Source organism: Saimiri boliviensis, chromosome 6, assembly GCF_048565385.1.
Source record: "Saimiri boliviensis isolate mSaiBol1 chromosome 6, mSaiBol1.pri, whole genome shotgun sequence".
Classification (NCBI taxonomy): Eukaryota; Metazoa; Chordata; class Mammalia; order Primates; family Cebidae; genus Saimiri; species Saimiri boliviensis.
The window spans coordinates 15,812,882-15,833,748 of record NC_133454.1 but is presented as its reverse complement, the minus strand read 5'-3'; the positions used below and the strand labels follow the sequence as shown (position 1 = coordinate 15,833,748).

At 36.5% G+C, this 20,867-nt stretch overlaps 1 protein-coding gene across 38 annotated transcripts in view; it reads right to left on the bottom strand.

The window, feature by feature from the left end:
• The window catches only part of SYTL2 (synaptotagmin like 2), a 155,400-nt gene that overhangs the window by 10,259 nt on the left and 124,274 nt on the right, over window positions 1-20,867 (bottom strand). For 17 of the 38 annotated variants that reach the window (XM_074400220.1, XM_074400216.1, XM_074400223.1 and 14 more), the window contains 8 exons: window positions 17,930-18,031; window positions 15,842-15,895; window positions 14,545-14,592; window positions 11,467-11,561; window positions 7,947-8,066; window positions 6,171-6,340; window positions 4,648-4,750; window positions 1,914-2,084 (listed from right to left, as the gene is read on the bottom strand). In XM_074400220.1, the coding sequence (XP_074256321.1) occupies window positions 1,914-2,084; window positions 4,648-4,750; window positions 6,171-6,340; window positions 7,947-8,066; window positions 11,467-11,561; window positions 14,545-14,592; window positions 15,842-15,895; window positions 17,930-18,031 (863 nt within the window). The other 21 variants (XM_074400227.1, XM_074400228.1, XM_074400230.1 and 18 more) reach the window with 9 other exon arrangements.

The window sequence follows — 20,867 nt, the reverse complement described above, 5'->3', positions numbered from 1 at the left end:
AAATATAATTTTGAAAATATAAGTTTTACATTATAAATTCACTTAAATTGTAGATGGTTTTACAATTTAAAATAGAATAGACACAGCAGATAAAATTATTGAATTGTAAGAGGTTAGAAAAAACAGACTGAAATATAAGATAAAAGAATATACAGAAAAGAGCATAAGAGACATAATGGACAGAATAAAAAGGTATAACATACACATAATTGGAGTTTCCAGAAAGAGAGGAGAAAATAGTGAGGCAAAAGCAATATTCGAAGAAATAATTGCTGAGAAATTTTCAAGGTGATAAAAGATACCAAAACACAGATAGATTCAAGTAGCTTGGTGAACTCCAAACCTCAGGATAAATTTTAAAAAATTACACCTAAGCTCATTATACAACTGCTAAAAAATCAAAGACAAAGAAAAGTATCCTAAAATCTGGAAGCAGAAAGAACACATAACCTTGAAAGGAGCAAAAATAAGATTAATAGCTGACTTCACAACAGAAATGACCAAACACTATGAAATGACATCTTCAAAGCACCAAAAGAAATAATTGTCAACCTAGCAGCAGAGCAAAAATATCCCTCAAAGATTAAGGTGAAAAAGATGTTTTGATACAAAGAAAATCTGAATCTGCTGCCAGGAGATATTCACTAAGAGTAAAACTAAAGGAGAGTCTCCAGCAGAAGAAACAACTCCACAGAGAAATCCAGGGAAGGATAAAGAGCAATGGAAAGGCAAATATGTGGTTAAATCTAAATCAATAGACTGTATACAACAATAATAGTAATGTCTTATGGGACCTAAAATATATATAGTTAAAACATGAATAAAAATTGCACAAAGGATGGGAGAATGGGTAAACGGAGTTAAAATGCTTGGTTTCTTTCATTGCTGTGGAGGTGGCAAAATTCTCATTTATATTACAGGTTTAACTCAAGGATGCATATTTTAATCTCTATAGGAACCAATAAAAAATGAAAATAAACTAGAATTGGCATATTAAGAGAGGGGAAAAAATGGAATAATCATGCCAAAGGAGACAATTATGAAAATAGGAATATAGGACAAATGGTAACATACTAGATTTGGACCCAAACATGTCAATAATTACATTAAGTGCAAATGGACTAGATAATCCAATTAAGAGACAAATATTTTAAGACTGGAAAAACATCAAAACTATTGCTTATAAAAACATGTCTGACCTACAAGAATTTTAAAAGGCTGAAAATCAAAAGATAGAAACAAACTTCTAATCAAAAGGAAGCGAATAGAGCTATACTAATACAGGCAAAGTAGATTTTAAGGCAGGATGCATTACTAGAATAAAAGGGAATTTCAAAATGATAAAATGATTAATTCATCAAGAACAATTCTAGTTATATGTATATGTAAAAAGAGAATCTCAAAATAAATACAGTGAAAATAAGACAGTCTCAAAAGAAATACAGTGAATCAAAAATAATCAAACTAAAAGGAGAAAAAGACAAATCCACAATTGTAACTCTCATAGTACACAAAGACATAAAGTCCATGAGGATATAAAATATTAGAGCAACCAGTTTTAACCTAATTGGCAAATACAGAACATTACATCCTTTAACCATCGAATACACTTTGGTTTCAAGTGACACATGGAACACTTATCAAAATTCAGCCACTTATCAGGCTAAAAGTAGGTATCAAATTTCAAAGACTTGAATTATTTAAATGACCTTCCTGATGTCTCTGAAACATTTGTGTTAAATGATTTAAACATTCTCCCAATAATCTTTTTTAAGTTTTCTTTTTTTTTCTCTAGTTTAAAATTATCCAAAACTACAGATCAGTTCTCTGAATTAAATGCAATTAAGCATTTTCCCATACACCAGGCCCCACATCAACCAACCAAATAAACAAACAAAAAACTCCAGACTTACCTTCCGCTTCAGAGGGTACCATTTCAATTGTTTATTCTGTTTGTTGTCCCAGTCCCATGTTTCCAAATCAAGTTCCACCTCCCCTAGGAAACTATTGCGCTTAAATGTATCCCGATGCCAAACGGACAGGTTCAGCTTCTGTGTCTTTAAGATTTGTTTTTCAATTTTATACTGAAGTTAAAAAAAAAAAAAATTAAACGATGAATAACATTACTTGATGCCAAAGTTATGACATAGAGATGAAGAGAAAATTCATCTCTGTATGCCAGATTTTCTTATCTGTTAGGCTTCAAGTTCCCAAAATACTGCAAAGTCATCTTATCTAAGTGCCTTGTTTCAAAGAGCTAAAATCCATCTTTCATAAAAGCTGATTTGCTTCCCTACTCTGGAAAAGCAAACCAAGGCTCAAATATCATAGCTGATAATAGCTCTCTAACAATAAAACCCAATTTTTCCATTTTTGGTGAATATTTTGAGACGATAGAATATAAAATTCAGTCTAAAATACAATTCAAGTTTAACCTGATTCTATGTTTCCTACATAAGAACAAGGTATTTGTTAAAATAGTCTTTTTAGAGCAGTTTTTGGTTTATAACAAAACTGAGCAGAAAGAACAGAGTTCCCATATACCGCCACACACACACATACTTCCCTCACTATCAACATCCCACACAGATGAGGTATTTTTCAAAAAAAATAAATAAATAAACTTGTTTTTTCCTGCTTCATATGGCCAAGTAGAAAAGATCTGGCGCCCTAACAGTTTTTCATCTCAAAATGTAGTTTAATCTTTAATTATATATAATCATGGAAAGGACAATAGTACTTCTAATCTAAAAATAATTTCCATTTGGCTTTCTGATGTACTCCTTGAATGTCCATTGTGGTTGTAGCAGGTCTGCCTTTCTCTGAGCTTAACATTTAAATTAGTTGGCTTTTCCTGAGTATAGGGTTGAAGTAGCTGATCCAGAAATAGCTAGGGTACTAGGGTATATCATAGTCAAACTGTAATTAAAAATGCTACAAAAATTCTACAGGTAGTTAATTCAGACCACGGATGACTGAGTGTTGACTTAACTGCTTATTTTTCCAGAGAATGATCAAATACTTGGACAGAGTTTTCAGAAAGAGGGAATGAACAACACTTATTTTTAGTTTTAAATGATCTGTTAGTCATGACTAAGGCAGCATGATGTAGTTGTGGGGGAGAAAAAGAAAATAAGTCAAGGATATTTCCTATTCATCTGTCCATTTATCTTTCCAGCAAACATTTTTTGAATACCTATCCCAGATTAAGGATCAAGACTTATTAAATGCTTTTTTTTTTTAATTGCATTTTAGGTTTTGGGGTACATGTAATGAACATGCAAGATTGTTGCATAGGTACACACTTGGCAGTGTGGTTTGCTGCCTTCCGTCCCCTCACCTGTATCTGTCACTTCTCCCCATGCTATCTCTTCCCACCTCCCCACCCCCCCGCCCCTCCCCCATTTGACTTATTAAATGCTTAATGTGTGCTGATCTTTCATATAAATTAACTAATTTACTGTTCTCAACTGCTAAAGTAGGTAGGTAGGTACTATTATTACCTTCCTTTTGCAAATCTGAAAACTAGCGTCATCCCTAGTTGGCAGAGCTGAGGTGCCCAGAGACACAGTTTATAAATGACCCTGAGCTGGTCCCTACCCTTATGGAACTTACAATTTAGTGGCAAGGAAGACAATTAAACCGTTACTTAAACTGCTAACTGTTAATATATCCTGCTATAAAGCAAGATTAGTGAGGCAGCAGACAGCAGAACTTAGGGGTTAAGGATAGCCCCTCATAAGAGGAGGCATTTCAGACAGTGTAGGACGTAGCTGGGAAAACAATGTGTGGAAGAATACTCCAGCCTGAAGGAACAGAAAGTTCCAGAATTGTGAGAAAATGTACTTCCTAAAAATAAGAGAAAAGAATACAGGATGACTGGAGCAAAGACTATGAGAGGGGAAACTGAGGTTGGAGTTCAGGTTGTGAAGGGACTGGTGTGCATGTTAAGAAGGATGACTTTGATCCTAAGGGTTATGGAAAGCAGAAAAATAGCATAATCAGAATTGTGCTTTTAGAAGATCATTCTGGTTGCAATGCTCAACTTTACCAGCTGGCTTTTTTTGTTTTTTTGAGATGGAGTTTCACTCTTGTCACCCAGGCCAGAGTGCAGTGGCATGATCTCGGCTCACTGCAACCTCCACCTCCCTGGTTCAAGTAGTTCTCCTGCCTCAACCTCCCAAGTAGCTGGGATTACAGAAGCCTGCCACCACGCCCAGCTCATTCTTGTATTTTTAGTAGAGACAGGGTTTTACCATGTTGGCCAGGCTGGTCTTGAACTCCTGACCTCAAGGGATCTGCCCACCTCAGCCTCTTAAAGTTGCTGGGATTACAGGAGTGAACCACTGTGCCTAGCCAAGCTTTGTGTTTTTAAGTAAGTTACCTCATTTCTCCAAGTTTCATTTGCCTCATCTGTGAGATGCAGATACCAACACCAGCCTGCCAGTGTATGTATGGGGAGTGAATGAAATAATGTATACAACACTCATGGTGTTTTGTCTCAAACAACAGTCTCAAACAAAACAGAACATTTGTATTCCTTTCCTTCTGTCTTGGTGACTGACATTATCCTGTAGTGCTACTACCCAAAGACATGGTAAACGGGTCACCATTTAGGAATTTTCTATAGAGAGAGTTCATAGATACCCGCAGTATTTCGTTATACACTGGATTCAAGGTTTTCTTCACTACGAGTGTTTTCTTCTTGCCCATTTTGCCTTTGTCTGGTAACAAATAGGCTTTTACATATCTAAAAAGGAGAATTGAACAGACAAGAAAGTCAAAGAAAATAAAAGTGATGTTTCCACCTCTATTTTTTAAAAATGCATTGAAAGCTGACAGCAGAAATAATTATTTCATGACACTGAGAAAAGCAGTGAATAACAAATTTTCCCACCAACACCTTTATTCTTAAATGTGTAAAGGGATTTAGTGGAATTGATCATTTAATATTGTTCTGAATATTTTTAAGGGACATTTCCTGAATTCCTTTTTTCCTTTGGCCTTAACTAATACACAGGCGTGGGACGGGACAGAAAACACACTTCCAGGCTGGGCGCAGTGGCTCATGCCTGTAATCCCAGTATTTTGGGAGGAAGAGGCGGGCAGATCACCTGAGATCAGGAGTTGGAGACCAACCTGACCTACATGGAGAAACCCTGTCTCTACCAAAAATACAAAATTAGCCAGGCAGGTGGCACATGCCTGTAACCTCAGCTACCTGGGAGGCTGAGGCAGGAGAATCGTTTGAACCTGGAAGGTGGAGTATGCAGTAAGCCGAGATCATGACATTGCACTCCAGCCTGGGCAACAAGAGCAAAACTCCATCTCAGAAAAAAAAAAAAAAGAAAACACACTTCCAACATAGAGCTTAATCCTGTTAGTTTGCTTCTAACTGAGAAAACACTTTGGTGCTTGCAGTATTTTAAAGGTTTTGTTACTGTCTTTCGAAATGAATTAATCTTACTATACACCTAGTCAAGTTACCTTCAATGTTAAAAAAAAAAAAAAAAAAGGATATTGAGCTCAGTTGTTTTTATAATAAGAATAAAAGACAAAAGGATTAGGCTTGTCTCAGCAAAACAATTAAGACTGCATAGGGATAAGTGGGGAACAGCATTCAGCGTTTGCAAAAAAACTGAAGTACAATCAAACTTGTGATTTACAAAAAAAATTTAATAATTTCCCCTAAAGTTCTGTAACATATAATTTAAATATGAAAACTCTCATTTTAGAGTCTTAACTAGTTTTATACCATTGAGCATCACGAAGTGTGTCCCACATGTCTCTAATTTTATAAAAAGTGTGAGAGTGTGGTGGAAAGAGACAGGTTCAGGTCCTCATTCCTCATTTTGCTTCTATCTGAATTAACATGTATGGGTTAACTGTCTTTGCTGGTCCTTGCTTTCTTATCTGTAAAATGAAAGAACTAAACAACATGACCCCAAAGGTCTTTCCAAGTTGAAACATTTTGTGTTTCCCTGTAATTTTTATAATTTAATGTTTCAGATATGAATTTATAGAATAAAACACCATTTCCCCTCAATTTTTCAAACATTCTTTTTAACACACACATATCCTTCCTCCTTTTTGATTACTTTAAGATCAATTCCTATATGACTGACAGTTTGAGAATTAAGGGAAGGTAGGTGACTCCAAAATGTACTTACGGGTCTGAATGCTGTTTTTTCACATCCGCTGCTGCTAGGTCTTTACACTGGGCCACAAAAACATGCAACTCCTTCAGTAACTCCACATATTCAATTGCAAACTGAATATTTCCTTTAACTTCCAGATTGCCAAAGTCTCCACTGTAAACACTCATCACACTGCCACTCACCTGAAAGCATCAGAAATACACAGTATTTGTCACTATCTCATTCTTAAACCAAGCACAAGGATCATGGATATAATCCTTGCTAGCACTATTTATTTAGCTTACTTATAAAAGCAGTTAATTCAACATAGTATAAAGACATATCTGTAAAGACAACCTGGCATGATATACATGACTAGAGCTTTTCGTTTTGTTTTGTTTTTGAGACAAACACAAACAAAACTCTGCTGCCCAGGCTGGAGTGCAGTGGCTTAATCTTGGCTCATTGCAACCTCCGCCTCCCAGCTTCAGGTGATTCTCCTGACTCAGCCTCCCGAGCACTGGGATTACAGGCACATGACACCACGTTCAGCTAATTTTTGTATTTTCAGTAGAGACAGGGTTTTACCATGTTAGCCAGGCCAGTCTTAAACTCCTGACCTCAAGTAATCTGCCGACCTTGGCCTCCCAAAGTGCTGGGATTACCAGGCATGAGCCACTGCAACCAGTTGACTAATGCTTTTTAAAAAATTTTCCCTATAAGACAGATGAATAGTGAAATGCAATGTTATTTAGATGCTGGCTCATTTCAAAGCAGGGTGGTTTTATGCTAGATGGCATTCAAAGTTCCATATTCAGGCATGCTTAATATTTAAAATCCAAAGGAAAGAAGATGTGAGAAAACCCAGAAGACACTCTAATCACAGTGACACATTGCGTATCAAATTTCCAATGCACTAAAAAGGAATTTTACCATGTTACTCATCCACTGAATCTAGGAAAATGCTTACTGAGTCATGCACTTTTAGAGGCTAGGAAGGGTAGAAAATGGATGATTGATGAAAGGAGTTTAAAACCTTCCCAAGGGCAGATGTTAGATTTTCGTCAGTAGAAACTCAATTAAAATAGGTTTTTTAAAAAAAAGGTTTCAGAAACAAAAGGCTAGCAAGAATTTAAGCACAGCTTTATCATTTGTTTAGCATACCTGGTGAAATATATGTGTATGTATATCCAAGAAATACTCAGATAAGTGTATGTAGATATATTTTTACACACATGCTACGTGCACATACAACTTCACCTTATGCAAGTTCTATGTAAAGTCAAATTGTCAGATTCCCTTAAACCAAATCTGAGTTTAAGGAGCTTTAAGGAGCTTTCCTTTTAAAATGCTGCTCAGATACCTTCTAAAAGGCAAAAAATCACCTCTTATATTCTTTCATGTCAATCAGTATAGTTATTCATCGGGATTACTAAAAGAGAGGTACAATTCTGTGCCTGCAAACAGTATATAAAAGCGTATCTGATACAGGCAGATTTTATCATAGTTACCCCATTTGTTGCACAGAAAAATTTAGTGATTCATTTTTTTGGCAATTTAAGTTTATTTGTGAAGTACTTACACCACCACCAACAAAAAAACTCACAAACATATATTTATGATGGATATGAACCCCTTTAGTCAAAGAAAAAAAGATAGATATAGCTAGCCAGAAGCTAATTATGGATTAGAGAAACTGCTTGTGCCCTAAGAAATAAAGCAGGAGGCTTTTTTACAATGAGCATGAGCATGTCAGAGTGAGGTTCAGAAATGCGGAGAGATATTAACATGGAGCCTTTGTTTACATACAGAAGACAAGGACGTCATGCCAGAGGAGCTGCTAAGATTGGTTAAAGAGCTTGGGCTCTTCTTGTGTCTGCTGAGCTGGTAACTGCTTTCTGATGCTGTATCTGTTTCTCTGTCATCACTCTACAAAACAGCATATGATATTCACAATATTTAAATTCAGAATGAGTCAAGATCAGAATCTGTTCAGGCAAAGACGATATTTTGGTATCCCACTGATGTTTCTGCAAGGTCAAAGGATGCTAGTGCTAATTGCTAGGGTATGGGATTCAGGATGGAGTGGGTGGTCTGCCTTGACCTCATCTAAGGAGGAGGGCAGTGCTTAGCTACCAAAATAACAAAGTGATGTTTTTCACCTACGAAGTGGTATCTCCCAAAGAGCTACAGAAGACAGCACTATTGTGTCCATTTTACCATTCTTTCAATATTATATATTTATTTTCCTGGAGAACTCTACTGGTATATATGAGAAATTAATCTTACCCAGATAATACAAAGATTAACTGTTAAAACCAAAACGTCATGTTTAATTCTTATTATTAGCATAGCTGTAACTTCTCTAAAAATCAAATCTTTTACTTGAGACATTACTAAACTAGGAAAAAAAGAAATGCTAGTCTGATCTGTTTCAACTCAAGGCCATATATATTTTTTAACTTCAAAAAATTTTAACTTCCCCTTACACATTCCTATGTGTTATTATGATTATCTTTTTATTGCTAGAGGGAAGTATATTAAATTATACATTCTACCCACATTAGATTTTAACACAGTTTAAAAAAAAAAAAACAGCAGTAAAATACAGGTACTTATTTTAAATATGTCTGAGGAAGTATTTACCTGGGACAAGAAAGAAAAGTTACAGTAACAAATTTTATTATATTTGAATCTAAAGTTTATTAAATAGTAGCTTTTAAAATTTATGATTCAGAATGAGCTCCTTTTAGGGTTAGAGAGCTTATGGAACACTGAGTGGCACCAGGGGTTAAGGGACACCTTTACGGAGGAGTAGTTAGTTCATGCCAGCATATTCCAGGACCATGCAATTATGCATCAACATAATGGATGCCATATCTAATGCAGATTAATAAAGGAATTAAAGAAAAACAAAATTAATGCTTTACGAGGATAAGAATCCTTTCTCCAGGATTAAAAACAATTCATATCTTTTAAATGTCTCTGTTGTTACACTCTCTCTCCACATGCTGATAGTCATTTCCCTCTATTTTAGCACACACTACATTCTACCTAGTATATCAAATCAACAGTGAATTATTGAAAGGATAGGACTCTGCCTTGTTGATCTGGAATGGTGTTTTATACATAACTGGCACTCAATAAATGTGACTGATGATAAGTCTCAAAGGGAACAGATGAACAAGGCCTGATTGCGTTTCCACTTTCTTTAATATCCAGTTCAACCTTATACCCCATGTAAAATGATACAGCTTAATTCTGGCATCTCTGATACACAAACCCAAATGATTTGACCTCTCTTCTGTGTGGAGCTATGAGAGAGCAGGCTAAAACTGAAGAAAGGAAAAAAATTAAAAACCAGGAACTTATATAATTTGCCTCATATATATATATATATATAATATACATACACACATTTTTTTAAAATTAGACAGTCTCACTCTGTCACCCAGGCTGTAGTGCAGTGGCACAATCTCAGCTCACTACAACCTCTGCCTCCTATTTTCAAGCAATTCTCCTACCTCACCCTCTCGAGTAGCTGGGATTACAGACATGAGCCACCATACCCAGCTAATTTTTTGTATTTTTAGTAGAGACAGTTTCGCTATGTTAGCCAGGCTGGTCTCTAACTCCTGCAACTCAATTGATCTGTCCACCTCAGCCTCCCAAATTGCCAGTATTACAGGCATGAGCCACCATGCCCGGCCTCATATTATATGTTTCAACTGCATGTCATGCCACTGTTGGCATCTAGCTAATGAATTCGTTCCAAAGAATGAGTGATTCTTTCCAAAGGAAACTGTAACATGTGCCCTTAACCATATATAAGGGCTGAATATTTGCAAATACAGTTCATTGAAGGTCCTAGCATGGACAAAAGGATACTCAGGCAAGTGACAGAATATAATCTACGTGGTACCCAGAGCTTTCCTCAACATTCCATCTACTAAGAGAATGCTTGATAATGAAGCCTTTTATTTTATTTTATTTTATTTTTGAGACGGAGTTTCGCTCTTGTTACCCAGGCTGGAGTGCAATGGCGCGACCTCGGCTCACCGCAACCTCCGCCTCCCGGGTTCAGGCAATTCTCCTGCCTCAGCCTCCTGAGTAGCTGGGATTACAGGCATGCACCACCATGGCTCAAGCCTGTAATCCCAGCACTTTGGGAGGCCGAGGCAGGTGGATCACGAGGTCAAGAGATCGAGACCATCCTGGTCTACATGGTGAAGCCTTTTATTTCACTGTTAGAAATAAGACCAAAACCACAAACAGTAGCAGCTAACATTTACCAGGTACTCATTATATGCCAGGCACTGCATTCTGTGTTTTCCCTGTATTATCCTACCAATACCAGACCACCTCATGTGGTAGGTGCATGGAAACCAGACTCAGGGAAGGTACTGACTGTGTCGAAGATCACAGAGAAAATTAGTATCATAACCAGAACTGGGGATGTCTGGCTCCAAAGCTTAGGCTCCTAACTACATGACTGCAAGAACATAGAACCTGAGTTAAAGTCCTAGATCTACTCTTCAGTAGCTATGGATTTGGGAAAGTTATTTAACCTCTCTAGGGCTTTTTCTTCATTTGCAAAATGAAGAGAATAGTTCTTGCCACATGTAGTTAGTAAGAGTTAGATGTCAGAATGAGTATTAGGTTCCTGGCACATTCTAGGTACTCAATGAATAGTAAATTATAGTCATGTGTTTTCTTGAGACAAGACAGTCATTAATTAACAGCACACAAGTTGGATCTGTGCTCCAGTCCTGGTTAAATCCCCTTCTAGCTGAGTGAGTTGCTTCACCTCCTTTAGTCTCAATTTTCTCACCTGTACTGTGTGGGGATAATGATGATGTCTACCTCCTAGGGTTGTTGAAGGATTAAATGAGATAATATATGTGAAGTGCCTGGCACCCAGTAAATACTCCTTAAAGCTTGCTGTGTCAATGTTACTTTATTAACAAACACTTTCAAGCTAGTCATGCTACTTAAGTTTTCACAAATCAACTCTACTCTAAACTACAGAGGAATCATCAGTTCAAATACCTTCCTGGATTTCTTATTTTATATTTACTTTAAAACAAAAGTCACATTCCAAAATCTATGCAATTTGACTTCACTAACCAAAAGGAGTTACTGTTTGAGTCAAATGAGAGTGCCTTTCCATGTTCCAGGATCAACACTACCTCCATTGACTTGAAAGGCAAGGGCCAGTCTTGCGGACCTCTTTGGTCTCTGACACAGTGGAATACAAACATACCAACCTTGGCATAGTAATTCCAACCCACTGTCTCCATTGTTCTGAAGGTACAAAAGACAAACTTGCCTCATCTTGGAGAAATGCTGGAACAGACTTGCTCATCCTTTTGAGTTTGTCAGGGTGAGAAAATGGATTATCAGGCTGTGTAGGCACTGTGGAAACTAAACAGCAGCATTTCCATTTCAAAATTATTCTTGTAGTTGTCATACAACATTAGACATAAGTTGAAAACATTTTTATTTAATCTATGAACAAACATGTTTTTGTAAAAAACTTGAAGGCACAGTAGTTCACATGCATAGGAACGTGAGATAAGCAACATGCAGTTTTTATAAATTATATACAGAGACAAAAAGCAAGGAGTTGAACCAAATGTAAAACAAAGTTAATTTAAAAAACACTAGTTTTTATTGAACTAGAGCTGGACTTGAATTATACTATCAACGTGAATTGGTTTAGCTTATTTTTTCACATCAGAGCTTCAGACCACAAGGTCTGTATTTTATTGGTTCATCTCCTTGAGATATATTACTAACACACTGCAGGCCGAAAAACTATTTCATCTGGACAGTCAAGATTTTTGTACACAACTCAGTAAAAGTATTCTGGCTATTGAGTGTCTAAAAGTAGGTTTGTTTGTTTACTGATCATGAGTATTACTTTTCTGATAGTTTTTCACTCAGAATTATAAAATAAATATTTTTTTTTGAAAATAAAAATTACTCAGATACCTTGCTGATTCAGAATTTTCAATATCCCAAGGCCAAGTTAGAATGGTTAAATTTAGGGCACTCTAAGAATTTAATAAGAAAGTATAGTAAATGTCTTCTTTCTGATATAGAAAGTGTATGTGTAGAAGGCATAAAAGAGGGTAAATTATAATCTTAATTTTCATATACGTAGTTAGAAAACTATTTTCTTCTCTATGTAAGAATCACAACATCTAAGCTTTTCTTATGGTAAATCATAGCTCTTGTAATGAGTAAGTTAATATTTTTCAAGGCGCTTAGTGCCTAGCATGGAGTAAGTTCTATATAAGTATTTTCTACTCAAATAAATATTACCTGATAAAGAATCTTAAATTATATTGTGAATGATACAGATACATTGACTTTCTCATTAAAAGAGATATTAGGAAAATAGGTAAAAATCAAATTATATTTCTATAGATAACGCAAAAGACTCAAATTCATTCCTAAACATTAAATTCATCTTTAAAGAATCTCATGAAAGAAAAACTAAAAAGTTAGCTACACATACTAAAGATATCCTTGCTCACATAGCAATTCTCACCTATCCCTATCCGTAGGCTCACAGAGGTAAATGCACATCAAAACACATTTATGGTGTCTCATTAAAATGATACCAACTTTAATCATTTCCCATTAAACAACAGTGTGTGTGTATTAGAGACAGTTAGACTGGTAGTAGTGTAAGATTGGACCATATTAGGTCCCAGAATATGGTCCAATGAGAATGCAAAAACTTTTTTGTTATAACATTGCACTCTACTATTTTCAAAGTATATTGTTGGATAATGCCATGAGAGTCAAATTCAATTATACCCCCTACTCAAATATAAGCAAGTTTTCATTTATGGGCTTTTGTCATTTGTGTTTTGATCATGTATTTTATTTTTATGGTAAGAATATACTCTTTACCAGTGAAAAGGCATTAACAGTTATTTTGGAAAAATCACTAAAAAGGGAGAAATTAATTTACCCAGAGTTCAGCACATGATTAGTCTAACTGCCTTGATCAATAAACTAAACCAATTAGGAGATTATGAATAAAGATACAGATATTTAGGCATATATGTTTATGTATGTTTTGCTTTTACTCCTCAGATTAAATTTTGAACAAAACATTACAAGATAAAATAAGATGCTCAAACTTAAGTATGTCCTAGTTCAAAAGCAACTGGAAAAGCCTCTTTACCTAACACCCCTTGAGAGACAGAAGGCTTGTTTCCTCTGCAACAGCCAGACAGAGAGCACACACTCACAAGAGCTGAAGCCTGGACTGTCTTCTTTCCTAGGCAGTCCTTAAGAATTTGTCAAGTCATGTGCCAAAGCTCAGCACCTTCACTACTGGCAGGAGGACCTCATGAGCAACGTTTCAGGTTTCACACTACATGTCACTGACTTTTAGCCATCAGCACATTGCTTTCCTATCTAATAGCTCCTCCACTTAGCTGCTTTCCTCATTAAGCCCTATTAGCATATTCAAAGACTATTGGGAAATTATTATTTAAAACATTGTGGCCCTGAGGGTAGACACGTGTAGCATTATCTTTAGGGGTACCTAGTGCCTAGGGTTTATGAAACAGAGTGAAACCGAGAAGCTAAAAATACACATACATACACACACACACACACACACACACACACACACACACACACACCCCTGCATACTAGGCCATGTGAATACTTTTTAAATACATTATTTGTCCCTAAAATACTAGTCACAGGTAAGTAGAATAATCTTAAGATTGAACAGAAAAGAATGAACAAATATTATCTTTGCTTGATGATGGACATTAATTCATAGATGGGCATTAGTCACCACAGGTATACATTTAAGTCTCAGATTCACTTATTTACTTGTTTTATACTTAGAATATTTACCATTCAAGTCAGTTTTGAACCTCAGAGTTTAAACCCTGGGCATAACAAGATTTGCTTTTATGGATATGGAGAGAAGCACATACTCTAACCATTCTTTCATAGGTTCAAATAAGTTATAAATTACTTCACATCTATAGTTTTGTATAGAGGCTACAAGAGATCCAATAATCAAAATTGTATGGCAACATAAAATCCAAATGAAATCAGAAGGTGCCATGTTGCTTTTAAGCAGAGATTCAAACAGCACAGAGACTGACAAAAGCACAATAATATAAGCAACAACATGTATATTTAATATACAACTCCCCCTCAGTGGAACCATGAATCATTCTTTCAATACAGACAATGTAAAATGTTTTAAATAAAACTCTTATCATAATGAAATAGTTTTGCAAGCTGCAGGAGTTTAGTACCAATAATAAATGCTGTGTTATTAATGGGGTTAGTTATTTCAGTATATTTAACACTATGTAAAGTGGAACGTTCAGTCATTTGTGAGAAAGATCCTGCTACTCACTTCTTGGTACGCATTCATTTGTATCTGGTTCTTGATCTGCTTTTTCATCTACTCAGGAGTGCAACATTGAGAACAAATACCATTTTAACAGAGGGATTAAAGAGACATGAAAGTAAAGCTCAAATGTCAGTTTCGCAAGTGAGACAGCAGAATACATCTGACAGGTTTTCATCTTGCTTTCATCCATTCCTCAGTGTGACTCTTCATTAGCCTCTTTAGTCTCCTGTTCAACTAAAAATCTAGGGTCTAACACAGGAGATATAGAGCATCCTTCCTGTAATTCACTAGAGCACAGCATGGAAAATGGGAAGGAGCACTGGAAAATGGGAAGGACTAATAAAGCTGAGATTCTGTTTCCTGCCCTTCCAGTGACTGACTAGCTACAGGATCTTAGAATAGTCACCTAATTTCTCTGAGTTTTTCTTATCAGCAAAATGAGGATAAAAATCCCTGCCCCGTCAACTTCAGTGAGGTTGTTGTAAACATAAAATGAGAAAGACAAAACTATTACATAAAAGTAAAGAATGACCTTTAAGGAGCTCTGTTGCTGCATTTATATGGGAAAGCTCAGTGAGTACACATTTTTATGATTATACTGAAGGCAATTAAACAGTAAAATCCAGCGTGCAAATACAAATTATACATTTGCATAAATTCTGCACTATAAAAATCAGACTCATTTCCATCTCTCCAACCAAGGCACCATTATCCTATTCATTTTATAATAGAGCCAAGTAATAACTGATCCACTGACAAGCTTCAAAATCTTCTGGCTCCATTATATTCAGAATCAACTTCACCCTCTGTCTATATTTAGTTATTTATATAAGCAGAGGCAAGATTTTCCACCCTTGTTCTGGGACTCTTTCCTTTGAACTTAAGATTCTACCAGCTGTTCCCCAAGAGATCTAAATGCTGAGACTTGAGAATCAAACACAAGAATAAGTTAACCCAGGAATTCACTCCACTCTTCCTGCCTTCACAACGAGTTCTGCAAGTCAGAATAGCAAAAATCAGCTTATATCCCCCCAAAATACAATTTTCTATTTATAGAAACTCTTGCTTCCCAAGGGTCTCTGATAAGATCCTCATGACAGTATCACCAGCAGAAGCCTTAAGAATACAAACTATACTGAATGCACCAAATCAGAAATGTTTTATAGTAACTTAGGCACTATTCACCACATACTAGCAAATGACGTTCTTCTATTTACGCAACAGCTGCATCCCGGAGACTGCCCACATCACCCCAGAACTGAATACACAGACAGACATGCAAATACATAAAAATATTTACCATCTTCAGCACTACGCACTAATTCTTCTGGCTGATTATCTACTTTTGCTTGATCTGTTCAGAAGAAATTAACAAATGGTTAACATGGCTGACCCTTGGAGAGAAAAGAACAATGAGATTGTCCCTGGAAGCCCCCGGAGTTGGAAGCAATTAGTCAAGATGCAGTGAGGGGTGCAACCAAGATGTCTTCCCCAAAATACTTTCTCTTTAGATTAGCTACTTGAGCCAGTGCCATAGCGGGAGCTCCCATTTCAGCCTGGATGCAGCTCACATCAGCACACTGCTGCACACGGACTCCCAAGGGTTAGAGGGTTAGCTCAGAGCAAGCAATCGGCCAGCAGCAGGAGAAAGCACGGGGCTGCAACAGCCTCTCTATTCTTCTGTAAAGAGTACAAAGCTAGCCATGACTAACACCTTCCCAAACCCATGGTCATTAACAAATATTTGTGTGTGTGCATCATCATTTGCGTATGCCTCTGGGAGGCTTGCTTGGTAAGTCAACTGAAGAGATGTAACAGGGGACCAGCTGCTAAGTGGAATCTTGGCAGGCTAGTGTGAGAGTGGGTATCGGTATTTGGAAGGGAGCGTGTAGGAACACCCGTCAGCTGATGGTGATTTTTTTTTTAACCCTACACATTCCTGAGTACTTTAAATCTGCGCCATGGAAATAGCCCCATGTTTCAAAGGAAAGAGGTTTGCTAAATTGGACAATTGTTCTAAGAGGTTTTTTTTCTTTTTTCTTTTTCTCAGGGCCCGTCACCAACATAAGGAGAATAATCAGGGCTGTCCAACAAAGGACTGGACTCGCCTTCTCTGGAAGCATTCAGGCGGATATGGGGGCTGGCTGCCTGTTGAGGAGGCTATAGAGGAAATTCCTGCATTGTGGGGAGGTTAAAATGGGTGATTTTTAAGATCCCTTCTAACCCTCAGATTCCAAGATCCTTGAGATAGTTAGGACTCCATTCCAAATTGAGAATACTGTCTTCAAACCCCTGGGAATCTGTGAATTTTAAGAAATGTTTGGTGGGGTAGCTTTTTCTTTTCTTTTTTTCCTTTTTTAAATCTGACTTTTTATTCTTAGTTGCAAATACATTAAAAAATATTCTAAACATAATAATGGCCAATTACCAATCATATGAGTTTGGCAATGGTTAACTTCTCACTCAATAATTTTTCTTATGATCATCTGCAATCACAGGGGTGCATTTTAGCTTGAAAATAGCAAGAACAAAACCCCGAGAAGTCATGCATGGTTTCTTAGTCTATTTGTCTGGCACAAAACTCCCTTTCTTTTTTCTTTTTTCTTTATTTTTGCTTTCTGTTAGTACTCAAGAAATCCTTCACCATTAAAGCAGCTGCCAGTGGAAAATAGTGTACCTAAAGTCTTTTATGTTAAGTAGTTTTGGGCTTACAGTTACAGTATCCAAAAGAAATGTGTGAATAGAATAGAAGGGATAAAAGAGAAAGTCCTTGAAACCAGGGACTAATTCAACTCCATATCATACAAAATTCACTGGACATCCAATGCTGTCATATATAATGTGGTCCCTTCATAAATGTTCTTGATAATGGCCTGTTACTTTTGAGTCCCAGGTCTTCTGTGTAATACTAAATAGGTCATTTCACATTTCTGAGCTTCATTTTCCTCATCTTTAAACTAGGATAACAATAATTCACCTCTCCTATGGTTGCTTGTGCTGGTTAAATGAGATAATACATGTAAAATTAATAAGCCACGTTTTGGCAAATAATATTCAATAAATGGTAGTTATGACTATTTTTACTAATACTACTAGCTACCATAATCCTTTCAAATTCACTGTACTTGAGAAACACTGAAACTGGGATTCTTCAATTAAAGGAAACCTAGTGTTCTAATAACCAAACGTAACATATTATTTTAAAAGCAAAGTTCCAGCCACTTTAGGTTGAGCCTCTTCAGCGCACTTTGGAAAATTAACTTTCATCTGTTAAATGCCCCCATTAGGGGCTGCAGTGCACAGCAGCATGCAGTGAGGCTACAGGAGAGCACAGAGACATTTTTAAGCTTCGATGGGGCATGAACAGTGAGGCAAACTTTTTTCTCACTTGATGAATCTGATGAAATGTCTTCTAGACTTTTGGAAGGCATTTTCCTAGCGGCACTCCTTTCCAAAGTTTTCAAAACAGGACTGGGTTCTTCTTCTGAACCTGTTATAAAACAAAATTGATGAACACTGCACAATACAAAAAAAAACCCTCTAACATATGGACATAGAAATGGTGGATTGAAAAGAGACATTATGCTGTGAGTTTCTCTTAAGAAGCACTTATTTCACAGAAGAAAATAAAATTTCTCCACTATTAATATGCCCTTAAAGATAATTTTCCTGGTCAAGAAATATTTGCAAACATAAACCATACAGCAACAAGATTACCACAATAGGAATATGATCTCTTACTTGTTTACTTGTATTTTAGGCATATGATTTGTCCTATGCCAGAAACTGATTCTTTCCATTTAACATTCTAGGTTTTGAAAACAACCATGAAATACTTTTAGGAGCATTAATAAAATTACTTCAAATCCGTGGAAGGCATGATTCAGATGTTCAACATCTATGTATAACTAGGTACACAGATGACTGCATTCTCCAGATCGAAGGTTGTAGACTTTATGGGTTTCAAGATCTAGTATAATTTCCAATGAAATTTTGGGAAATAATATGAGGCAGTCAAGTTTTTATTTTAGCAAGGCATTTTAAAGTTATATGTGTGTGTGGGGGGGGGGGGGCTCTGTCATTTACTAATGCCATTAGTTTATAAAAGGAATGGCATTTTAGATCCAAAGGAAAAAATTTTTAAAAAGGACATAACCACAGAATAAGAACAGTCTTTAAATACATCTAAACTTACAAAAAATAAATTCTCTAGACAGTCCTTATTTTTCTATTTTGACAGCTCCATCATGAAAAAGCCTAAGTACTGACATTTATTATTGTTGTATTCTCAGTGCCTACAACAGTGGCTGGAAATAAGAACTTCAAAAATACTTGCTGAATCAATGAGTGATTTGATTAATGAATCAATAAATTTAAGAATCACTTCTGTAGACAGTAATTTCCTGAAATACATTCTAGTTCTGTATAGTACATTCCATAGTAAATGGATTCTAAGATGAATTAGATTTGGGGTCTTCTTTGTTCAAATTTAAAACGTTCCTTATTGCAGACTTTCTCTGTGCATCATGGCCCAGCATTTCCAAAAGTATCTGGCTAGTGAACCTTTCATTTTTCCCAAAGGAGCACATTGAGGGATTGCTTATTTAAGAGCTCAGCCACAAGTCAAATGTGTTAGGTTGCTCCCCAAAATTATGGTACCTTATAGGGTTGTCTTCAATTCTCGCCCCACTCCACCACAGTTTGCTTTAAAATAATAATTCAGGTTGGGGTATATACACCTAAATTAAAATCATGACTGTACCATTTTATACTTCTTATTTGGCTTATAATTCTAAAATGTCTTCTCTGGGCTCTGTTTAGGTGATTATTTAACTTTTTTTTTAGATAGGCTTTTACTATTCAGTCAGTTATGCTGGGATACAATTAGATGATAGTCTTTAACATAATTGCAAATTTGCAAGCGCTCCTTCTCTTGTGGGTCAGTTTATGCTAGCAACTCATGGGCAGTTTAGCAAGCCTACCTCAACAAGTTTAATATGCTGGCTTTATTCTTGCATATGTTTGGTTTTAGAGACTGATATTTCAATTTTTTTTATTAACCAACAAAATTTGTTAGAGGGGCTTCAACTTGACTGAATAGGATTAAAGGTGGATTCTTTAGTCAGCGTTCAAAAAGAGACCCTACCGCTACTTACAAAAGAATCCACACCTCAAAGTAAGCCACTCAGAAGGCTTATGTATTTTCACTAGAACTAAAGGGAGCTAAACAAATGGCAAATTCTACTAAACTACAGGGAGGCAATCAATACCAGTTGTGCAACTTTGGTTAAAATGTCCCAGCCAGAAAGCATTCTCTATCATTTCATCATTTTAATCAGGTAACTTCTCATTCCTATTTGCTCTGGGGTTTCTCTGCTATAGTGCCCGTATATTGATTAAATAGCAGTGCGACATGCCCTATGTTTTATAGCCTGCTCAAAACCAGTGCCCCCATGTCCACTTAGATGAATGTGGAGATTAAGATCATCAACTTAGCCACGGCTGGAGCCAAAGAAATGCATCAGGTCAGGCAGTGCCCTTAGGTGGCACCACGTGAAGTCGTCTGGCCGAAGTCATACTCGAGAAATGGAAGATTGTGCAAATAATTGAAAATGAGGGGCTGGGTGCGGTGGCTCACGCTTGTAATCCCAGCACTTTGGGAGGCCGAGGCAGGTGGCTGAGGTCAAAAGATCGAGACCATCCTGGTCAACATGGTGAAACCCCGTCTCTACTAAAAATATAAAAAATTAGCTGGGCATGGTGGTGCGTGCCTGTAATCCCAGCTACTCAGAAGGCTGAGGCAGGAGAATTGCTTGAACCCGGGAGGCAGAGGTTGCGGTGAGCTGAGATCACGCCATTGCACTCCAGCCTGGGTAACAAGAGGGAAACTCCAACCCAAAAAAAAAAAAAAAAAAAAGGAAGAAAATGAGAGGGAGAAACCAGCAACGAAAACAACACAGCACAAGGTATATGAGGGAAAGACTAACCTTCTACTTTGTCCCTTGCATTTAGCCACCACTGTGGTAAGATACTGCTCCTAAATGGGAAATTTGTGTCCATCTATGGCACTTTCTTGCCACAAATCTTACTAGACTTCTATAAAGACTGCCATTTCAGGAGAAATTCTAAATATTTCCAGGAAGAAAACTAGCTTAAATGTATTAAAGGTACTTTCTAAACCCAAAAAATGTATTTAAAAAGTATTTTTTGAAACCTAAAAATTCTACAGGTAGATTAATGAGAAGTTAAGTCAGACTCTGAAAAAGCTAGCTATTTTATGTAATTCATTTGATTAAACAATACGATTTTTTTAATTAAGAAAGGGT